At 41.2% G+C, this 16,731-nt stretch overlaps 1 protein-coding gene across 2 annotated transcripts in view; it reads right to left on the bottom strand.

The window, feature by feature from the left end:
* Positions 1-16,731, bottom strand: part of LOC117197449 (translation initiation factor IF-2-like) — a 47,347-nt gene that overhangs the window by 10,910 nt on the left and 19,706 nt on the right. The window contains exons 4-7 of one of the 2 annotated variants that reach the window (XR_007473184.1): positions 11,190-11,388; positions 10,908-11,100; positions 9,768-9,928; positions 7,863-7,993 (exon numbers count right to left, since the gene is read on the bottom strand). Coding sequence is in view for 1 of the 2 variants with exons in the window: in XM_049701262.1 (XP_049557219.1) it covers positions 7,863-7,993; positions 9,768-9,928; positions 10,908-11,100 (485 nt within the window). In the remaining variant the exon portion in view is untranslated. The remainder of the gene's footprint in view (positions 1-7,862; positions 7,994-9,767; positions 9,929-10,907; positions 11,101-11,189; positions 11,389-16,731) is intronic. The other variant, XM_049701262.1, reaches the window with a different exon arrangement.

Genomic DNA, 16,731 nt, shown 5'->3' with positions numbered 1-16,731 from the left:
GCAGGCCAGAAGAGAGTGGCAGAATATACTTAAAGTGATGAAAGAGAAAAACCTACAACCAAGATTGCTCTACCCAGCAAGGATCTCATTCAGATTCGATGGAGAAGTCAAAAGCTTTTCAGACAAACAAGAGCTAAGAGAATTCAGCACCACCAAACCAGCTTTACAACAAATGCTACAGAAACTTCTCTAAGTGGGAAACACAAGAGAAGAAAAAGACCCACAAAAACAAACCCAAAACAATTAAGAAAATGGTAATAGGAACATACATATCGATAATAACCTTTAATGTAAATGGATTAAATGCTCCAACCAAAAGACAAAGACTGGCTGAATTGATACAAAAACAAGACCCATATATATGCTGTCTACAAGAGACCCACTTCAGACCTAGGAACACATACAGACTGAAGGTGAAGGGATGGAAAAAGATATTCCATGAAAATGGAAATCAAAAGAAAGCTGCAGTAGCAACACTCATATCAGATAAAATAGACTTTAAAATAAAGACTGTTACAAGAGATAAGGAGGGACACTACATAATGATCAAAGGATCAATCCAAGAAGGCAATATAACAATTATAAATGTTTATGTACCTAACATAGGAGCACCCTAAAACATGAGGCAAATGCTAACAGCCATGAAAGAAGAAATCAACAGTAATACAATAAGAGTAGGGGACTTCAACACCCCACTTACACCAATGGACGTGTCATCCAAACAGAAAATAAATAAGGAAACACAAGCTTTAAATGACACAATAGACCAGATAGATCTAATAGATATTTATAGAACAATCCACCCAAAAATGGTAGAATACACTTTCTTCTCAAGTGCACATGGAACATTCTCCAGGATAGATCACATATTGGGTCACAAATCAAGCCTTGGAAAATTTAAGAAAATTGAAATTGTATCAAGCATCTTTTCTGACCACAATGCTATGAGATTGGACATCAATTACAGGAAAAAAACTGCAAAAAACACAAATATATGGCGGCTAAATACTGTGCTACTAAATAACCAAGAGATCACTGAAGAAATCAAAGAAGAAATAAAAAAATACATAGAAACAAATGACAATGAAAACAGGAAGACCCAAAACCTATGGGATGCAGCAATAACAGTTCTAAGAGGGAAGTTTATAGCAATTCAATCTCACCTCAAGAAACAAGAAAAATCTCAAATAAACAATCTAACCCTACACTTAAAACAATGAGAGAAAAGAGAACAAATAAAGCCCAAAGTCAGTAGAAGGAAAGAAATCATAAAGATCAGAGCAGAAATAAATGAAATACAAATGAAGAAAACTATAGCAAAGATCAATAAAACTAAAAGCTGTTTCTTTGAGAAGATAAACAAAATTGATAAACCCTTAGTGAGACGCATCAAGAAAAAAAGGGAGAGGACACAAATCAATAAAATTAGAAATGAAAAAGGAGAAATCACAACTGATACTGCAGGAAAACAAAGGATTATAGGAGACTACTACAAACAACTATATGCCAATAAAATGGACAATCACAAAGAAATGGACAAATTCTTGGAAAGGTACAATTTTCCAAGACTGAACCAGGAAGAATTAGAAAATATAAACAGACCTATCACAAGTAATGAAATTGAAACCATAATTAAAAATCTTCCAACAAACAAAAGTCCAGGACCAGGTGGCTTCACAGGCGAATTCTGTCAAACATTTAGGGAAGAGCTAACACTGACCCTTCTCAAACTCTTCCAAAAAATTGCAGAGGGAGGAAGGAACACTCCCAGATTAATTCTACAAAGCCACCACCACCCTGATACCAGAACCAGAAAAAGATATCACAAAAAAATAAAATTATAGACCAATATTACTGATGAACATAAATGCAAAAATCCTGAACAAAATACTAGCAAACAGAATCCAACAGCACATTAAAAGGATCATACACCATGATTAAGTGGGATTTATCCCAGGGAGGCAAGGATTCTTCAATATACGCAAATCAATCAATGTGATACACCACATTAACAAATTAAGGAATAAAAAACATATGATCATCTCAAAAGATGCAGAAAAAGCTTTTGACAAAATTCAACACCCATTTATGATAAAAACTCTCCAGAAAATGGGCATAGAGGGAACCTACTTCAACATGATAAAGGCCATATTATGACAAACCCACAGCAAGCATCATACTCAGTGGTGAAACACTGAAAGCATTTCCACTAGGATCAGGAACAAGACAAGGATGTCCACTCTCGCCACTCTTATTCAACATAGTTTCGGAATTCCTAGCCACAGCAATCAGAGAAGAAAAAGAAATAAAAGGAATACAAATTGGAAAAGAAGAAATAAAACTGTCACTTTTTGAGGATGACATGATACTATACACTATACATAGAAAATCCTAGAGATGCCACCAGAAAACTACTAGAATTAATCAATTAAGCATTAATTCATTAATGAATGAATTTGGTAAGGTTGCAGGATACAAAATTAATGCACAGAAATCTCTTGCATTCCTATACACCAACAACAAAAAATCAGAAAGAGAAATTAAGGAAACACTCCCATTTACCGTTGCAACAAAAAGAATAAAATACCTAGGAATAAACCTGCCTGAGGAGGCAAAAGACTTGTACTCAGAAAACTATAAAACACTGATGAAAGAAATCAAAGATGACATAAACAGATGGAGAGATATACCATGCTCTTGGATTAGAAGAATCAATATTGTGAAAATGACTATACTACCCAAAGCAATCTACAGATTCAATGCAATCCCTATCAAACTACCAATGGCATTCTTCACAGAATTAGAACAAAAAAAATCTTACAATTCATATGGAAACACAAAAGACCCCGAATAGCTAAAGCAATCTGGAGAAAGAAAAACGGAGATGGAGGAATCAGGCTCCCCGACTTCAAACTATACCACAAAGCTACAGTAATGAAGACAGTATGGTACTGGCACAAAAACAGAAATATAGATAAATGGTACAGGATAGAATGCCCAGAGATAAACCCACGCACATATGGGCACCAAATTTATGACAAAGGAGGCAAGAACATACAATGGAGAAAAGACAGCCTCTTCAATAAGTGGTGTTGGGAGGGCTTCCCTGGTGGTGCAGTGGTTGGGAGTCTGCCTGTTGGTGTGGGGGACGTGGGTTTGGGCCCTGGCCCAGGGGGATCCCACATGCCGCGGAGTGGCTGGGCCCATGCACCACAACTGCTGAGCCTGAGCTCTGGAGACTGCGGGCCACAGCTGCTGAGCCCATGTGCCACGGTTGCTGAGGCCTGCACGCCTGGAGCCCGTGCTCCGCAGTAGGGGAGGCCGCGGCGGTGGGGGGCCCACACGCCGCGGCGGGGGGTGGCCCCTGCTCGCCACAGCTGGAGGGAGCCCGTGCACAGCAGCGGGGAGCCAACACAGCCAAAAATAAGTAAATAAATAAATTTATATAAATAAATAAATAAATAAATAAATAAGTGGTGTTGGGAAAACTGGACAGCTACATGTAAAAGAATAAAATTAGAACACTCCCTAACACCATACACAAAAATAAACTCCAAATGGATTAGAGACCTAAATGTAAGACCAGACACTATAAAACTCTTAGAGGAAAACATAGGAAAAACACTCTTTGACATAAACCACAGCAAGATCTTTTTTGACCCACCTATTAGAGTAACGGGGGAAAAAAAACAAAAATAAACAAATGGGACTTAATTAAACTTAAAAGCTTTTGCACAGCAAAGGAAACCATAAACAAGACAAAAAGACAACCCTCAGAATGGGAGAAAATATTTGCAAATGAAACAACAGACAAAGGATTAATCTCCAAAATATGCAAACAGCTCATGGAGCTCACTATCAAAAAAACAAACAATCCAGTTAAAAAATGGGCAGAAGACCTAAATAGACATTTCACCAAGGAAGACATACAGATGGCCAAGAGGCACATGAAAAGATGCTCAACATCACTAATTATTAGAGAAATGCAAATCAGAACTACAATGAGGTATCACCTCATGCCAATCAGAATGGCCATTATCAAAAAAGCTAGAAACAGTAAATGATGGAAAGGGTGTGGTGAAAAGGGAACCTTCCTGCACTGTCGGTCGGAATGTAAACTGATACAATCACTATGGGAAACAGTATGGAGGTTCCTTAAAAAAACTAAAAACAGAACTACCCTGTGACCCAGCAATCCCACTGCTGGGTATATACCCTGAGAAAACCATAATTCAAAATGAGACGTGCACCACAGTGTTCACTGCAGCAATATTTACAATAGCCAGGACATGGAACCAACCTAGATGTCTATCAACAGATGAATAGATGAAGAAGATGTGGCACATATATACAATGGAATATTACTCAGCCATAAAAAGAGATGAAATTGAGTTATTTGTAGTGAGGTGGATGGACCTAGAGTCTGTCATACAGAGTGAAGTAAGTCAGAGAAAAACAAATACTGTATGCTGATGCATATATATGGAATCTAAAAAAAAAAAAAAAAAAGGAACTGATGAACCTAGTTGCAGGGCAGGAAAATAAAGAGGAAGACATAGAGAATGGACTTGGTGACATGGGGTGAGAGGGTGAAGCTGGGGCAAAGTGAGAGTAGCATCAACATATATACATTACTGAATGTAAAATAGTTGGCTGGCGGGAAGCAGCAGCATAGTACAGGGAGATTGGCTTGGTGCTTTGCGATGACCTAGAGGGGTGGGATAGGGAGGGTGGGAGGGAGGCTCAAGAGGGAGGGGATATGGGGACATGTGTATGCAAATGGCTGATTCGCTTTGTTGTGCAACAGAAATTAACACTGTATTGTGAAGGAATTATACTCCAATAAAGATCTATTAAAAAAACCCAAAAAACAAAATTAAATACTTACATATAAATTTAACAAAATATGTACAAGATCTATATGAGGAAAACTACAAACCTCTAATAAATGAAATCAGAGAAGAACTAAATAAATGGAGAGATAGCCCATGTTCACCGATAGAAAGACTCAATATTGTCACCATGTCAGTCTTCCCAACTTGATCTATAGATTCAATGGCATCCCAACCAACATCCTAGCAAGTTATTTTGTCGATATGGACAAACTGATTTTTAAGTTTATGAGGAGAGGGAAAAGACCTAGAAGAGTCAACACAATACTGAAGAAGAACAACGTTGGAGGACTGATGCTACCTCACTACCAGACTTACCATAAATTTACAGTAATCAAGACACTGTGGTATTGGTGAAATAATAGACAAATAGATCAATGGAAAAGAATAGACAGCCCAGAAATAGACCCTCATGGGTATAGATCAACTGATCTTTGACAAAGGAACAAAGACAATACAATGGAGCAAAGATAATCCCTTCAACTGAGGGTGCTCAAATAACTGGACATCCACATACAAAAAAGAATCTCGATACAGAACTTACACTCTTCACAAAAATTAACTCAACATAGATCACAGGCCTAAATGTAAAATGCCAAACTATAAAACTTCTAGGCGATAACAGCAGAAAACTCAGCTGACCTTGGGTATGGAAATGACTCTTTAGATATAACACCAGAGGCACCGTCCTTGAGAGACATCAAAGATAAAGTGGATTCCATTAAAATGAAAAACTTGTGCTCTGGGAAAGACAGTGGCAGGAGAACAAGAAGACAAGCCACAGACTGGGAGAAAATATTTGCAAAAGGTGTGTCTCATAAAGGACTGTTAGCCAAGATGTACAAAGGACTCTTCAAAACAGAACAATAAGAAAACACACAACCTATCTGACACATTGTAAATCAACTATATTTAAAAAAAAAAAAAGGGGGGGGACTTCCCTTGTGGTCCATTGGTTAAGAATCCACCTTCCAATGCAAGGGACACAGGTTCAATCCCTGGTCTGAGAAGAGCCCACATGCCACAGAGCAACTAAGCCCATGTGTCACAACTACTGAGCCTGCACTCTAGAGCCTGCGAGCCACAACTACTGAAGCCTGCACACCTAGAGCCTGTGCTCCACAACAAGAGACGCCACCACAAGGAGAAGCCCGCGCACCACAACGAAGAGTAGCCCCCACGTGTAGCAACAAAGACCCAATGCAGCCAAAAATAAAATAAAATTATAAAATATAATAGTAATAATAAATAAATAAATAAATAAATAAAGGGACTTCCCTGGTGGTCCAGTGGTTAAGAATCTGCCTTCCAATGCAGGGGACCCAGGTTCAAGCCCTGGTCAAGGAACTAAGATCCCACATGCTGCAGGGAAACTAAGCCTGAGCACCACAACTACTGAGCCTGTGAGCCACAACTAAAGAGAAGTCCATGCGCCACAAGGAAGAGCCCACGTGCTGCAACTAAGACCCGACGCAACCAAAAATAAATAAATAAAGTATTTTTTTAAAAGAGAAAGAAAACACACAACCTGATTTAAAAAATGGGCCAAAGACCTTAACAGACACCTCATCAAAGAAGATAACAGACACCTCATCAAAGATGGCAAATAAGCATATGAGAAGATGCTCCACATTATATGTCATTATGGGAATGCAAATAAAAATAGCAATACGATACCACCCCTACTAGAATGGCCAAAATCTGGAACACTGACAACACCAAATGCTGGAGGGTGTGGAGCAGCAGGAACTCTCACTCACTGCTGGTGGGAACGCACAATGGTGCAGCCACTTTTTTTTTTTTAAATAAATTTATTTATTTACTTATTTTTGGCTGTGTTGGGTCTTTGTTGCTGCGCGCGGGCTTTCCATAGTTCCGGCGAGCGGGGGCTACTCTTCATTGTGGTGCACGGGCTTCTCACTGTGGTGTCTTCTCCTGTTGTGGAGCACGGGCTCTAAGCATGTGGGCTCCAGTAGTTGTGGTGCGCGGGCTTCAGCAGTTGTGGCGCACGGGCTTAGTTGCTCCGCAGCATGTGGGATCTTCCCGGACCAGGGCTCGAACCCGTGTCCCCTGCATTGGCAGGAGGATTCTCAACCACTGCGCCACCAGGGAAGCCCCAGTGCAGCCACTTTGGAAGACAGTTCGGCAGTTTCTAAAAAACTAAACCTACTCTTACCATATGATCCAGTAACCATGCTCCTTGGTAATGACCCAAATGAGCTGAAAACTTACGTCCATGCAAAAACCTGCACACAGATGTTTATAGCAGCTTCCTTCATAATTGCCAAACTTGAAACAACTAACATGTCCTTCAGTAGGTGAGTGGATGAATAAACTGTGGTGCATCCAGACAGTGTAATATTAGTGTGAAAAACGAGCTATGATGTCATGAAAAGGCATGAAGGAAACTTAAATGTAAGTTATGAAGAGAAAGCACCCAATCTGAGAAGGTTTCATGCAATATGATTCCACCATTATGACATTCTGAAAAAGGCAAGGCTACGGAGACAACAAAACGAAAAGATCAGTGGTTGCCAGGGGTTGTGTGGGGAGAGGGATGAATAACCAGAGCACAGAAGACTTTTAGGGCAGTGAAAATACTCTGTGTGATACTATAATTATACATGTTTATAAACCCATAGAACGTACAACTCCAAGAATGAACCCTACAGTAAACTATGGGTTTAGGGTGATTATGACGTGTCAATGTAGGTTCATCAACCGTAACAAATGTATCCCTACAGTGGGAAATGTTGGTATCCGTGGATGATACACGTGGCGGGGGCGGGTCTATGGGAACTCTCTGTGCCTTCCTCTTAATTTTGCTGTAAACCTAAAGCTGCCATGGAAAAATAAAGGCCTAAAAAATAAAGAAAGTTTCTCAACCTAATAAAGGGTTTATTATTCAGAGTTTGATGCAGACAACAGGTGCCCTTCAGGTATTCTAATCAGGAGAGGATTGTTACCTACGTGTATTTGTCTCCCCACACCCATTCTCCACTTTCTTCCATCTTGCCCTCTGATCTGCGAAGGTGCACGTGCATGGACCACACCACACAGGCTCCTGTGCCTTCTGACCTCCAGTTGAGTCTGGAAGGAAACTGGAGGGAAGAATAATGTTGCTAGATAAGATATGGATGTCCAGTTAAACTTGGATTTCAGATAAGCAATGAAAAATTTTTTAGTGTAAGTATGCACCAGGCAAGGTTTGGAACACATTTATGGTAAAATATCATTCGTTGTTTAACTGAAACTCAAAATGAGCTAGGTGTCTTTTTTTCTGTTTGCTAAACTTGACAACACTAGGGAGGAAGGAAAGTGAAGTGGAAACATCCCCGTGGGGTCACTGTGGTTCAGCTGAGTCCCTTGACCAAAGGCCACAGTTCCACCTCGAAGCCTCTCGTTCAGCTTTCTCCCTCCGGGTCGGGTACCACCCCGCTGGCGTCCTCAGGGCACACTCAGTCCCTGGCTCTACATGACATTCTCCTCTGTGGTTTCCCTCCACCTTGTAGTTTCCCTTCATCCTTTAAAATAGTACTTTTATTAAAACGTCATCCAGTTACTGAATGTCTTATGAGGACGCTCACTGATACAGGATTCAGTACTAGGAACTAGGTGCTTTTAACATCACGGAAGGGTTGGAGGAGTGGAAACTAGGCTGTGATGGCTAATTTAACATACCAGCTTCTCTGGATTATGGGGTGCCCAGATATTTGGTTACACATTATTCTGAGTGTGTCTTGAAGGGTGTTTCTGGACAAGGTTGGTATTGGAACCGGCAGTCTGAGTACAGCAGATATAGCCCCCGTCCCCAGTGAAGGTGCCCTGCCCCCAGTGAAGCGGGGTCTCAGTCAAGGCACTGAAGGCCCGGCGAAAATACAGAGGCCGAGCGAGGGAGTGTTCCATCTCCGCCTGACTGTCTTCAGCCTGGGATGCTGGTCCTCACCTGTCTTGGGACCAGGACTCAGAATGCAACTTACACCATCTCTCTGTTCCCAGGCCACAGGATTTGGACTAGATTTAGAGCATGACCTCCCCTCTTCTCAAGCCTTGGGACACAGCTGCAGCTGTCCTGTCGGCTGTCTCTGGCTGCCAGCTTGCTGAGTGCAGACAGTCACGGAGCCAATTCCTTAAGGTCTCTCGGTCTCTGTTTCTCTCCACCTACCCTATTGGTTCTGTTTCTCTGGAGAACCCTGACTAATAGATTTTGGTGCCAAGAGTGGCTCTAGAGGAGCAGAGTATTAAAGATGAGTTTTCTGAATTGGTCTGCAGTTTCTAGAATTGGCCCCTAATCTAATTATATAAAGACGCTAATGACTCTAGTTCCAGTAGTAAACAGTTTACCAATGGTCCATGGTGTGACCTGGCGATCGAGACGCACAAAATATATCCATTGGATACTCCTAACAGATCGCCTGTGAGAAGCAAGGAGGCAGATGACTGTGTATATGATATTTGTGAGCATTTTCTTCCTCTGCAATCTCTTTTATTTTGTATTAATTGATATTGAGTACAGTTGCTCTACAATGTTGTGCTACTTTCTGCTGTGCAGCAAAGTGAATCAGTTATAGGTACACATATATCCACTCTAGTTTGGATGTCCTTCCCTTCTAGGTCACCACAGAGCACTGAGTAGAGTCCCCTATGCTATGCAGTAGGTTCTCATTACTTATCTATTTTACACATAGCAGTGTGTATATGTCAATCCCAATCTCCCAGTTCATCCCACCTCCCTTCCCTCCTTGGTAACTGTAAGTTTGTTTCCGACATCTGTGACTCTGTTTCTGCTTTGCAAGTAAGTTCATTCGTATCATTTTCCTAGATTCCACAAATAAGCAATGTTATATGATATTCGTTTTTCTCTGTCTGACTTACTTCACTCTGTATGACAATCTCTAGGTCCATCCATGCTGCTGCAAATGGCATAGTTTCGTTCTTTTTCATGGCTGAGTAATATTCCACTGTATAGATGTGCCACATCTTCTTTACCCATCCCTCTGTTGATGGACATTTAGGTTGCTTCCATGTCCTGGCTACTATAAATATTTGCAAGCATTGTGGAAAAACTAATGAACATAATGAGATCGACTAGTTGCTGGACAAAGTAGTGGAAGAAAAGGGTGAGCTCAGGTACTCAGACTCCCAGCTCAAGTGTTGTATAATGAGCCGAAGGTGGCTGTGTCTTCCCTGAAGGAGACCCTTATCTCTTGTAGCGCCAGGGCTGAAGTGGCTGAAAACAAAAAAGCACAGTCTCCTCCTGTGACTTACAGTGAAGCACAAGGCAAGCTGAACTGCCAGTCGCACAGTGTTTGCTGTGGAGGTGAGGGTGCTGCTTTGCGAGCATGGGATTCTGCGAGGTGGAACGGGGGGGTGGGAAGACCCTGGGGAAGGTGGAGACACTGAGCCCCGAGTTCTGATGAGTCTTTTTGACAGGTGGAGAGCCCCACACCCCGTGGAAGTAGCCCCCCGGCCCCCATCCCCTTCCCCGGTGGAGTCGGGCTCTTTGCCCCTGCCTGGCCTGAGGCAGTTCACAGGGGGTTCTCCTCAGGAGCCACCGCCTCGCCACCCTAGCCCCGTGACTCGCTAGTCATGTACCAACGGGTAGCTAAAGGGGGGGTACGAAGTGTGGCTCCTGAGGAGGTGCACTGCACTCCAAAGAACTCCTTGAGTCTCTAATTTTACAGCCAGGAGTCTGGGGGAAGGGTGGGGACGGATACTGAGAGGCTGGGAGAACGGTGGAGGGAATGTGAGTCCAGATCAGGCTAATTTATTGATTCGAGTGCACGAAGCAGAGAATCTACACTGAACGTTGCCGCCTCGGAGTTGGAAAACGTTATCTGGTTGGTTGGCTGAAACGTGGACCAAAAGTTGCCCGAATCGTGAGCTGGAAATAGCAGAACTGCCTTGGTTTAATGAAGAGGCAGGGAGACAAAGGCTTAGGGAGATTCAAATGTTAAGAGTGGATTTGTCTTTTAAGACGTACTCACCAGCACTGGGAATGTCCAGAACACCTACCTTTCACTAATACTGGAAGAAATACGTTTGTGAGGGGAGAGCTGTCACCCTTGAAGAGCTCCGTGGTCACTCTTCTCTGTCGGCCGGACCTTCCAGTGGGAACTGCAGTCATGCTTTGGGAAACCGAAATGCCAGGGAATAACTGGATCCCAGGTGGGAGGGGCCCACTGCCAAAGGCTAGTTGATGGTGTTCCTACAAATAAGATAGATAGGAAGACTATTGCGTCCTTACTTTATGTGTAGAATCAGAAAATTTCTAGGTCAGTTGAATAGAAGTCTCACCTGAATCAGAAAATCAGGGCGTCATGGCCCGTCAATCAGTTCCCACACTTGAGCTAGTTTACAGGCTCAGGGCCCTTGAATGAACAAGAGAACAGGTCCTCAGAGCAAGGTTCCCAGGTCACTGCCTGAAATTCATGCTGTTAATCTTCCTCCCAGCCTTCACCAAAGGCACCGATGGCCTTTTACCAGGTTCACTGTGCTTTAGGGAAAAGGAAATGATCAGACTTTTCAGGGACTACTGGACACTGGCTCTGAATGGACACTGATTTCGGGAGAACCCATGTCCCTGTGGCCCCCCAGTCAGAGTAGGGGCTTGTGGAGGTCAGGTGATCAATGGAGGTTTAGCTCACGTCTTTCACACAGTGAGCCCCGTGGGTGAGCCCCATGGGTCCCCAAACACATCTTGTGTTTTTCTCCCAGTTCCACAATGCATAATTGGAATAGACAGCAGCTGGCTGTACCCCTTTACTGGTTCCCGGACTTGTGGAGTGAGAGCTTAGGGGTGAGAAAGAACACGTCCCTGTCCATAAGGCCCACCAGGAGCAGTTTGCTCTCAGCTGGCAAAGCTGGCAATTAGACCTTCACTGTCCTACCTCGGAGGATATCAACTCTCCAGCCCTATGTCAGAGTTTAGTTCACAGGGGTCTTGATCACATTTGTAAGTGTACAATACATTATTGTGAAGGAGCTCTTTATATATTCTGGCTATGAATCCCTTAACAGATACATGGTTTATAAATATTTTCTCCCATTCCATAGGTTGACTTTTCACTCTGTTGATTGTTTCTTTTTCCCTTTTTTTTTTTGTTGCTTGTTTCCTTTGCTGTTTTTAATTTTGATATAGTCCTATTGTCTATTTTTGTTTCTGTTACCTGTGTTTTTGGTGCCATATCCAAGAAATAATTGCCAAATCCAATGTCATGAAGCTATCCCCCTATGTTTTATTCTAAGTGTTTTATAGTTTTAGCACTTCATCAGAGGTCTTTGATCCATTTCAAGTTAATTTTTATATACGGTGTAAAGTAAGAATCCAACTTCAAAAGAAAAAGAAGTGGAGGTATCATATGTCCTGATTTCAAAACATGCCACAAAGCTACAGTCATCAAAACAGTGTGGTCCTGACATAAACACAGACTTGTAGACCAATGGAATGAATAGAGAACCCAGAAAAGAACCCTCAAGTACATGGTCAAATGGTCTTTGATAACAGTGCAAGGGTCCAAAATGTAGTTGCTTATGCTAAGCCCATGTCACAAAACTGACACTTAATTATAGTTTTAGTTGTCTTACTTAGATTATTACTAGTTAAGTAATCTGCCTTATAGACCCCTTCCATCCCCTAAAGGAAAGTAACTTTGTAATAACCAACATGATTTTTGCAGTTTTGCCTCATATAATTTCCCTGTTCCTGCTCCCTTCTGCCTATAAAAGCCTTTCATTTTTTTTTTTTAACATCTTTATTGGGGTATAATTGCTTTACAATGGTGTGTTAGTTTCTGCTTTACAACAAAGTGAATCAGTTATACAAAAGCCTTTCATTTTGTGCAGCTTTTTTTTTTTTTTTTTGCCACACTTTGTGGCTTGTGGGATTTTAGTTCCCTGACCAGGGATTAAACCTGGGCCCTTGGCAGTGGGAGTGTGGAGCCCTAACCGCTTAACCACCAGAGATTTAAAAAAAATATTTATTTATTTATTTGGCTGTGCTGCGTCCTAGTTGCGGCAGGTGGGATCTTTAGTTGTGGATGCAGACTCTTAGTTGCGGCATCCAGGATCTAGTTCCCTGACCAGGGATTGAACCCGGGCCCCCTGCACTGGGAGCACAGAGTCTTAATCACTGGATCACCTGGGAAGTCCCCTTCTGTACAGCTTCTTGAAACTCCTTTCTATCTGCCAGATTGGATGCTGCCAAATTTGAATCGATTTTTGGTCAAATAAACTCTTTAAAAATTTTAATATGCCTCAGTTTATCTTTTAACAGTCTCTTCAACAAATGGTATTGGAAAAACTGGATATCAACATGTGAAAGAAAGAAGCTGGACCCTTACCTTACCCCATATACAAAAATTAATTCAAAATGGATTAAAGACCTAAATGTAAGACCTCAAACATATAAAACTCCTAGAAGAAAACAGGGGAAAACTTCATGGTATTTGATTTGGCAATGATTTCTTGGACATGACACCAAAAGCACAGGCAACAGAAGCAAAAATAGAAAAATGAGACCACATCAAACTTAAAAACTTCTGCATAGCAGAGGAAACAATCAACAGAGTGAAAGGCAATTTACATAACGGGAGAAAATATTTGCAAACCATATATCTGATAAGGAATATATAGAACTTCACAATAATATAGTGTATACTTTAAAATTTAAGAGAGTAGATCTCGTGTTAAGTGCTCTTAATATAACAAATAAATAAATAAATTTGGAACTCTCATGCAATATTTTTGGGAATGTAAAACAGCGCAGCCACTATGGAAAACAGTATGGAGGATCCTCAAAAAATTAAAAATTTAATTAGTGTGTGATCCAGCAATCCCACTTCAGGGTATAAATCCAAAACAATTGAAAACAGAGCAGCATTGGGACTTCCCTGGTGGCATAGTGGTTGAGAGTCTGCCTGCCAGTGCAGGGGACACAGGTTCAATCACTGGTCCGGGAAGATCCCACATGCCATGGAGCAACTAAACCTGTGCACCACAACTACTGAGTCTGCGTTCTAGAGCCCGAGAGCCACAACTACTGAGCCTGTGAGCCACAACTACTGAGCCCATGAGCCACAACTACTGAGCCCATGAGCCACAACTACTGAAGCCCACATGCCTAGAGCCCGTGCTCTGCAACAAGAGAAGCCACAGCAATGAGAAGCCCACACACTGCAATGAAGAGTAGTCCCCGCTCACCACAACTAGAGAAAGCCCGTGTGCAGCAACGAAGACCCAACACAGCCAAAAAAAAAGAAAACATAGCAGCATTATTCACAATAGCCAAGAGATGGAGGCAACACAAAGGTCCACCAGTGGATGACTGGATAAACAAAATGTTGTACTGTGTATACATACAATGAAATATCATTCAGCCTTAAAAAAAGGAAATCTTGTCACATGTTACAATATGGATGACTTGAGGACATTATGCCCAGTGAAGTAAGCTAGTCACAAGAGACAGATACTATATGATTCCACTCATATGAGGCACCTAGAGTAGTCACAATGTTAGGGACACCAAGTAGAATCATGGTTGTCAGTGAGTTTGAAGAGAGGGAAAAAGAAAATTGTTCAATACATACAGTTTCAGTTTTGCAAGATGAAAAAGTTCTAGAGATCTGCTGCAGAAAATGTGCATATAGTTAACACTATTGTAGCATATATTTTTTAAATGGTTATGATGGTTTTTTTTTTTTTTTTTTTTCTGTACATGGGCCTCTCACTGTTGTGGCCTCTCCCGTTGCGGAGCACAGGCTCCGGACGCGCAGGCTCAGCGGCCATGGCTCACGGGCCCAGCCGCTCCGCGGCATGTGGGATCTTCCCGGACCGGGGCACGAACCCATGTCCCCTGCATCGGCAGGCGGACTCTCAACCACTGCGCCACCAGGGAAGCCCAATGATGGTGTTTTTTAACCACATAAAATAAAAAATAATAATAAAAGAAAAAAGAATCCAACTTCATTCTTTTTCATGTTGACATCCAGTTTTGACATCATCATTTATTGAAAAGGCAGTCCTTTTCCCATTGAATAGGGAATGGCGCCCTTCCTGAAAGTCATTCGAAACTGAATCCAGCAGTATATTAAAAGGATTATAGGGAATTCCCTGGCAGCCCAGTGGTTAGGACTCTGCACTTTCACTGCTGAGGGCATGAGTTCGGGGAACAAAGATCCCGTATGTTGCACTGCGTGGCCAAAAAAACAAAAAAAAACAACAAAAAAAACAGGATCATACACGATGAGCAAGTGGGATTTATTCCTGGAATGCAAGGAAGTTCCAATATACAAAAATTGATCAATGTAATATACTCTATTAACAGAATGAAGGGAAAAAAGAAAAAAAACACATGATAATCTCAAATGATGCCAAAAAAGCATCTGGCAAAATTAGCAGCTTTTCATGATAAAAACACAATATATACTGAGAACAGAAGGAAACTATCTTAAAATAATAAAGCCCATATATGAAAAATCAACGACTCAATGGTGAAAAATTTAAAGCTTTTCCCCTAAGAACAAAAATAAGATGAGGATTCCATTTCCCCCACTTTTATTCAGCATAGTATTGGAGGCAAGAAAAAGAAAAAAAAGGCATCCAGACTGCAAAAGAAGAAGTAAAACAATCTTTGTTCATAGATAACAAAATTTTATAAGAAATAAGCCCTAAAGATTCCATGGGGGGAAAAAACAACTGTTAAGGCTAATTCAGTAAAATTTCAAGATACAAAATCAACACACAAAAATCAATTGCATTTCTAAACATTAAAACTGAGCAGGGAATTCCCTGGCAGTCCAGTGGCTAGGACTCCATGCTTCCATTGCAACCAGTTTGATCCCTGGTTGGGGAACTAAGATCCTCACACCAGCATGGCCAAAAAAAAATAAATAAATAAAAGAACAATCTGAAAAAGAAATTAAGAAATCAGTTCATTTACAAGATCATAAAAAATAATAAAATACTTAGGAATAAATTTGACCAAGGAGGTAAAAGACATTTACACTGAAAACTACACAACATTGCTGAAAAAATTTAAAAAGACACAAACAAATGGAAAGAAGTTTTCATCTTCCAGTCTTCAACAAACAGTGGTGGCAAAACCAGATAGTCACATGCAAAAGAATGAAGTTGGATCCTTACCTAATACCACATACGAAGTTTGACTCAAAGAGGATCAAAGACTTAAATGTAAGAGACAAAATTATAAATCTGTTAGAAAAAAACCATAGGGCTAAATATTTATGACCTTGAATTTGGCAGTGATTTCTTGTACATGACACCAAAGGCACATGCAACAAAAGAAAACATAGACAAATCAAACTTCATAAAAATGTAAGCTTTTGCACATCAAAGGACTCTATCAACAGAGTAAAAAGGCAACCCACAGAGTGAGAGAAAATATTTGCAAATCACATATCTGATAAGGGATTATAATCTGCAATATATAGAGAACTCCTAAAATTCAACAAGGAAACAATCGAATTAAAAAATGGGCAAAGGACTTGAATAGACATTTTTACAAAGAAGATGTACAAACGCCAACAAGCACATGAAAGACACTCAACATCACTAACTATTAGGGAAATGCACATGAAAACCACATGAGATACCACCTTTCACATCTATCAAGAAAACTAGAGGAAATTCCCTGGTGGTCCAGTAGTTAGGACTCTGCACTTCCACTGAAGGGGGCAGGGGTTCAATCCCTGGGGGGGTGGGGCGGTGGGAAATAAGATCGCACAAGCCACGCGGTGCAGCAAAAGAGAAAAAGAAAAAATATTACAAATATGTGGAAATTAAACACCACACTCTTGGGACTTCCTTGGTGGTGCAGTGG

Source organism: Orcinus orca, chromosome 18 (genome assembly GCF_937001465.1).
Source record: "Orcinus orca chromosome 18, mOrcOrc1.1, whole genome shotgun sequence".
In the NCBI taxonomy this organism is placed as follows: domain Eukaryota; kingdom Metazoa; phylum Chordata; class Mammalia; order Artiodactyla; family Delphinidae; genus Orcinus; species Orcinus orca.
This window is presented reverse-complemented; position numbering and strand designations above follow the sequence as displayed.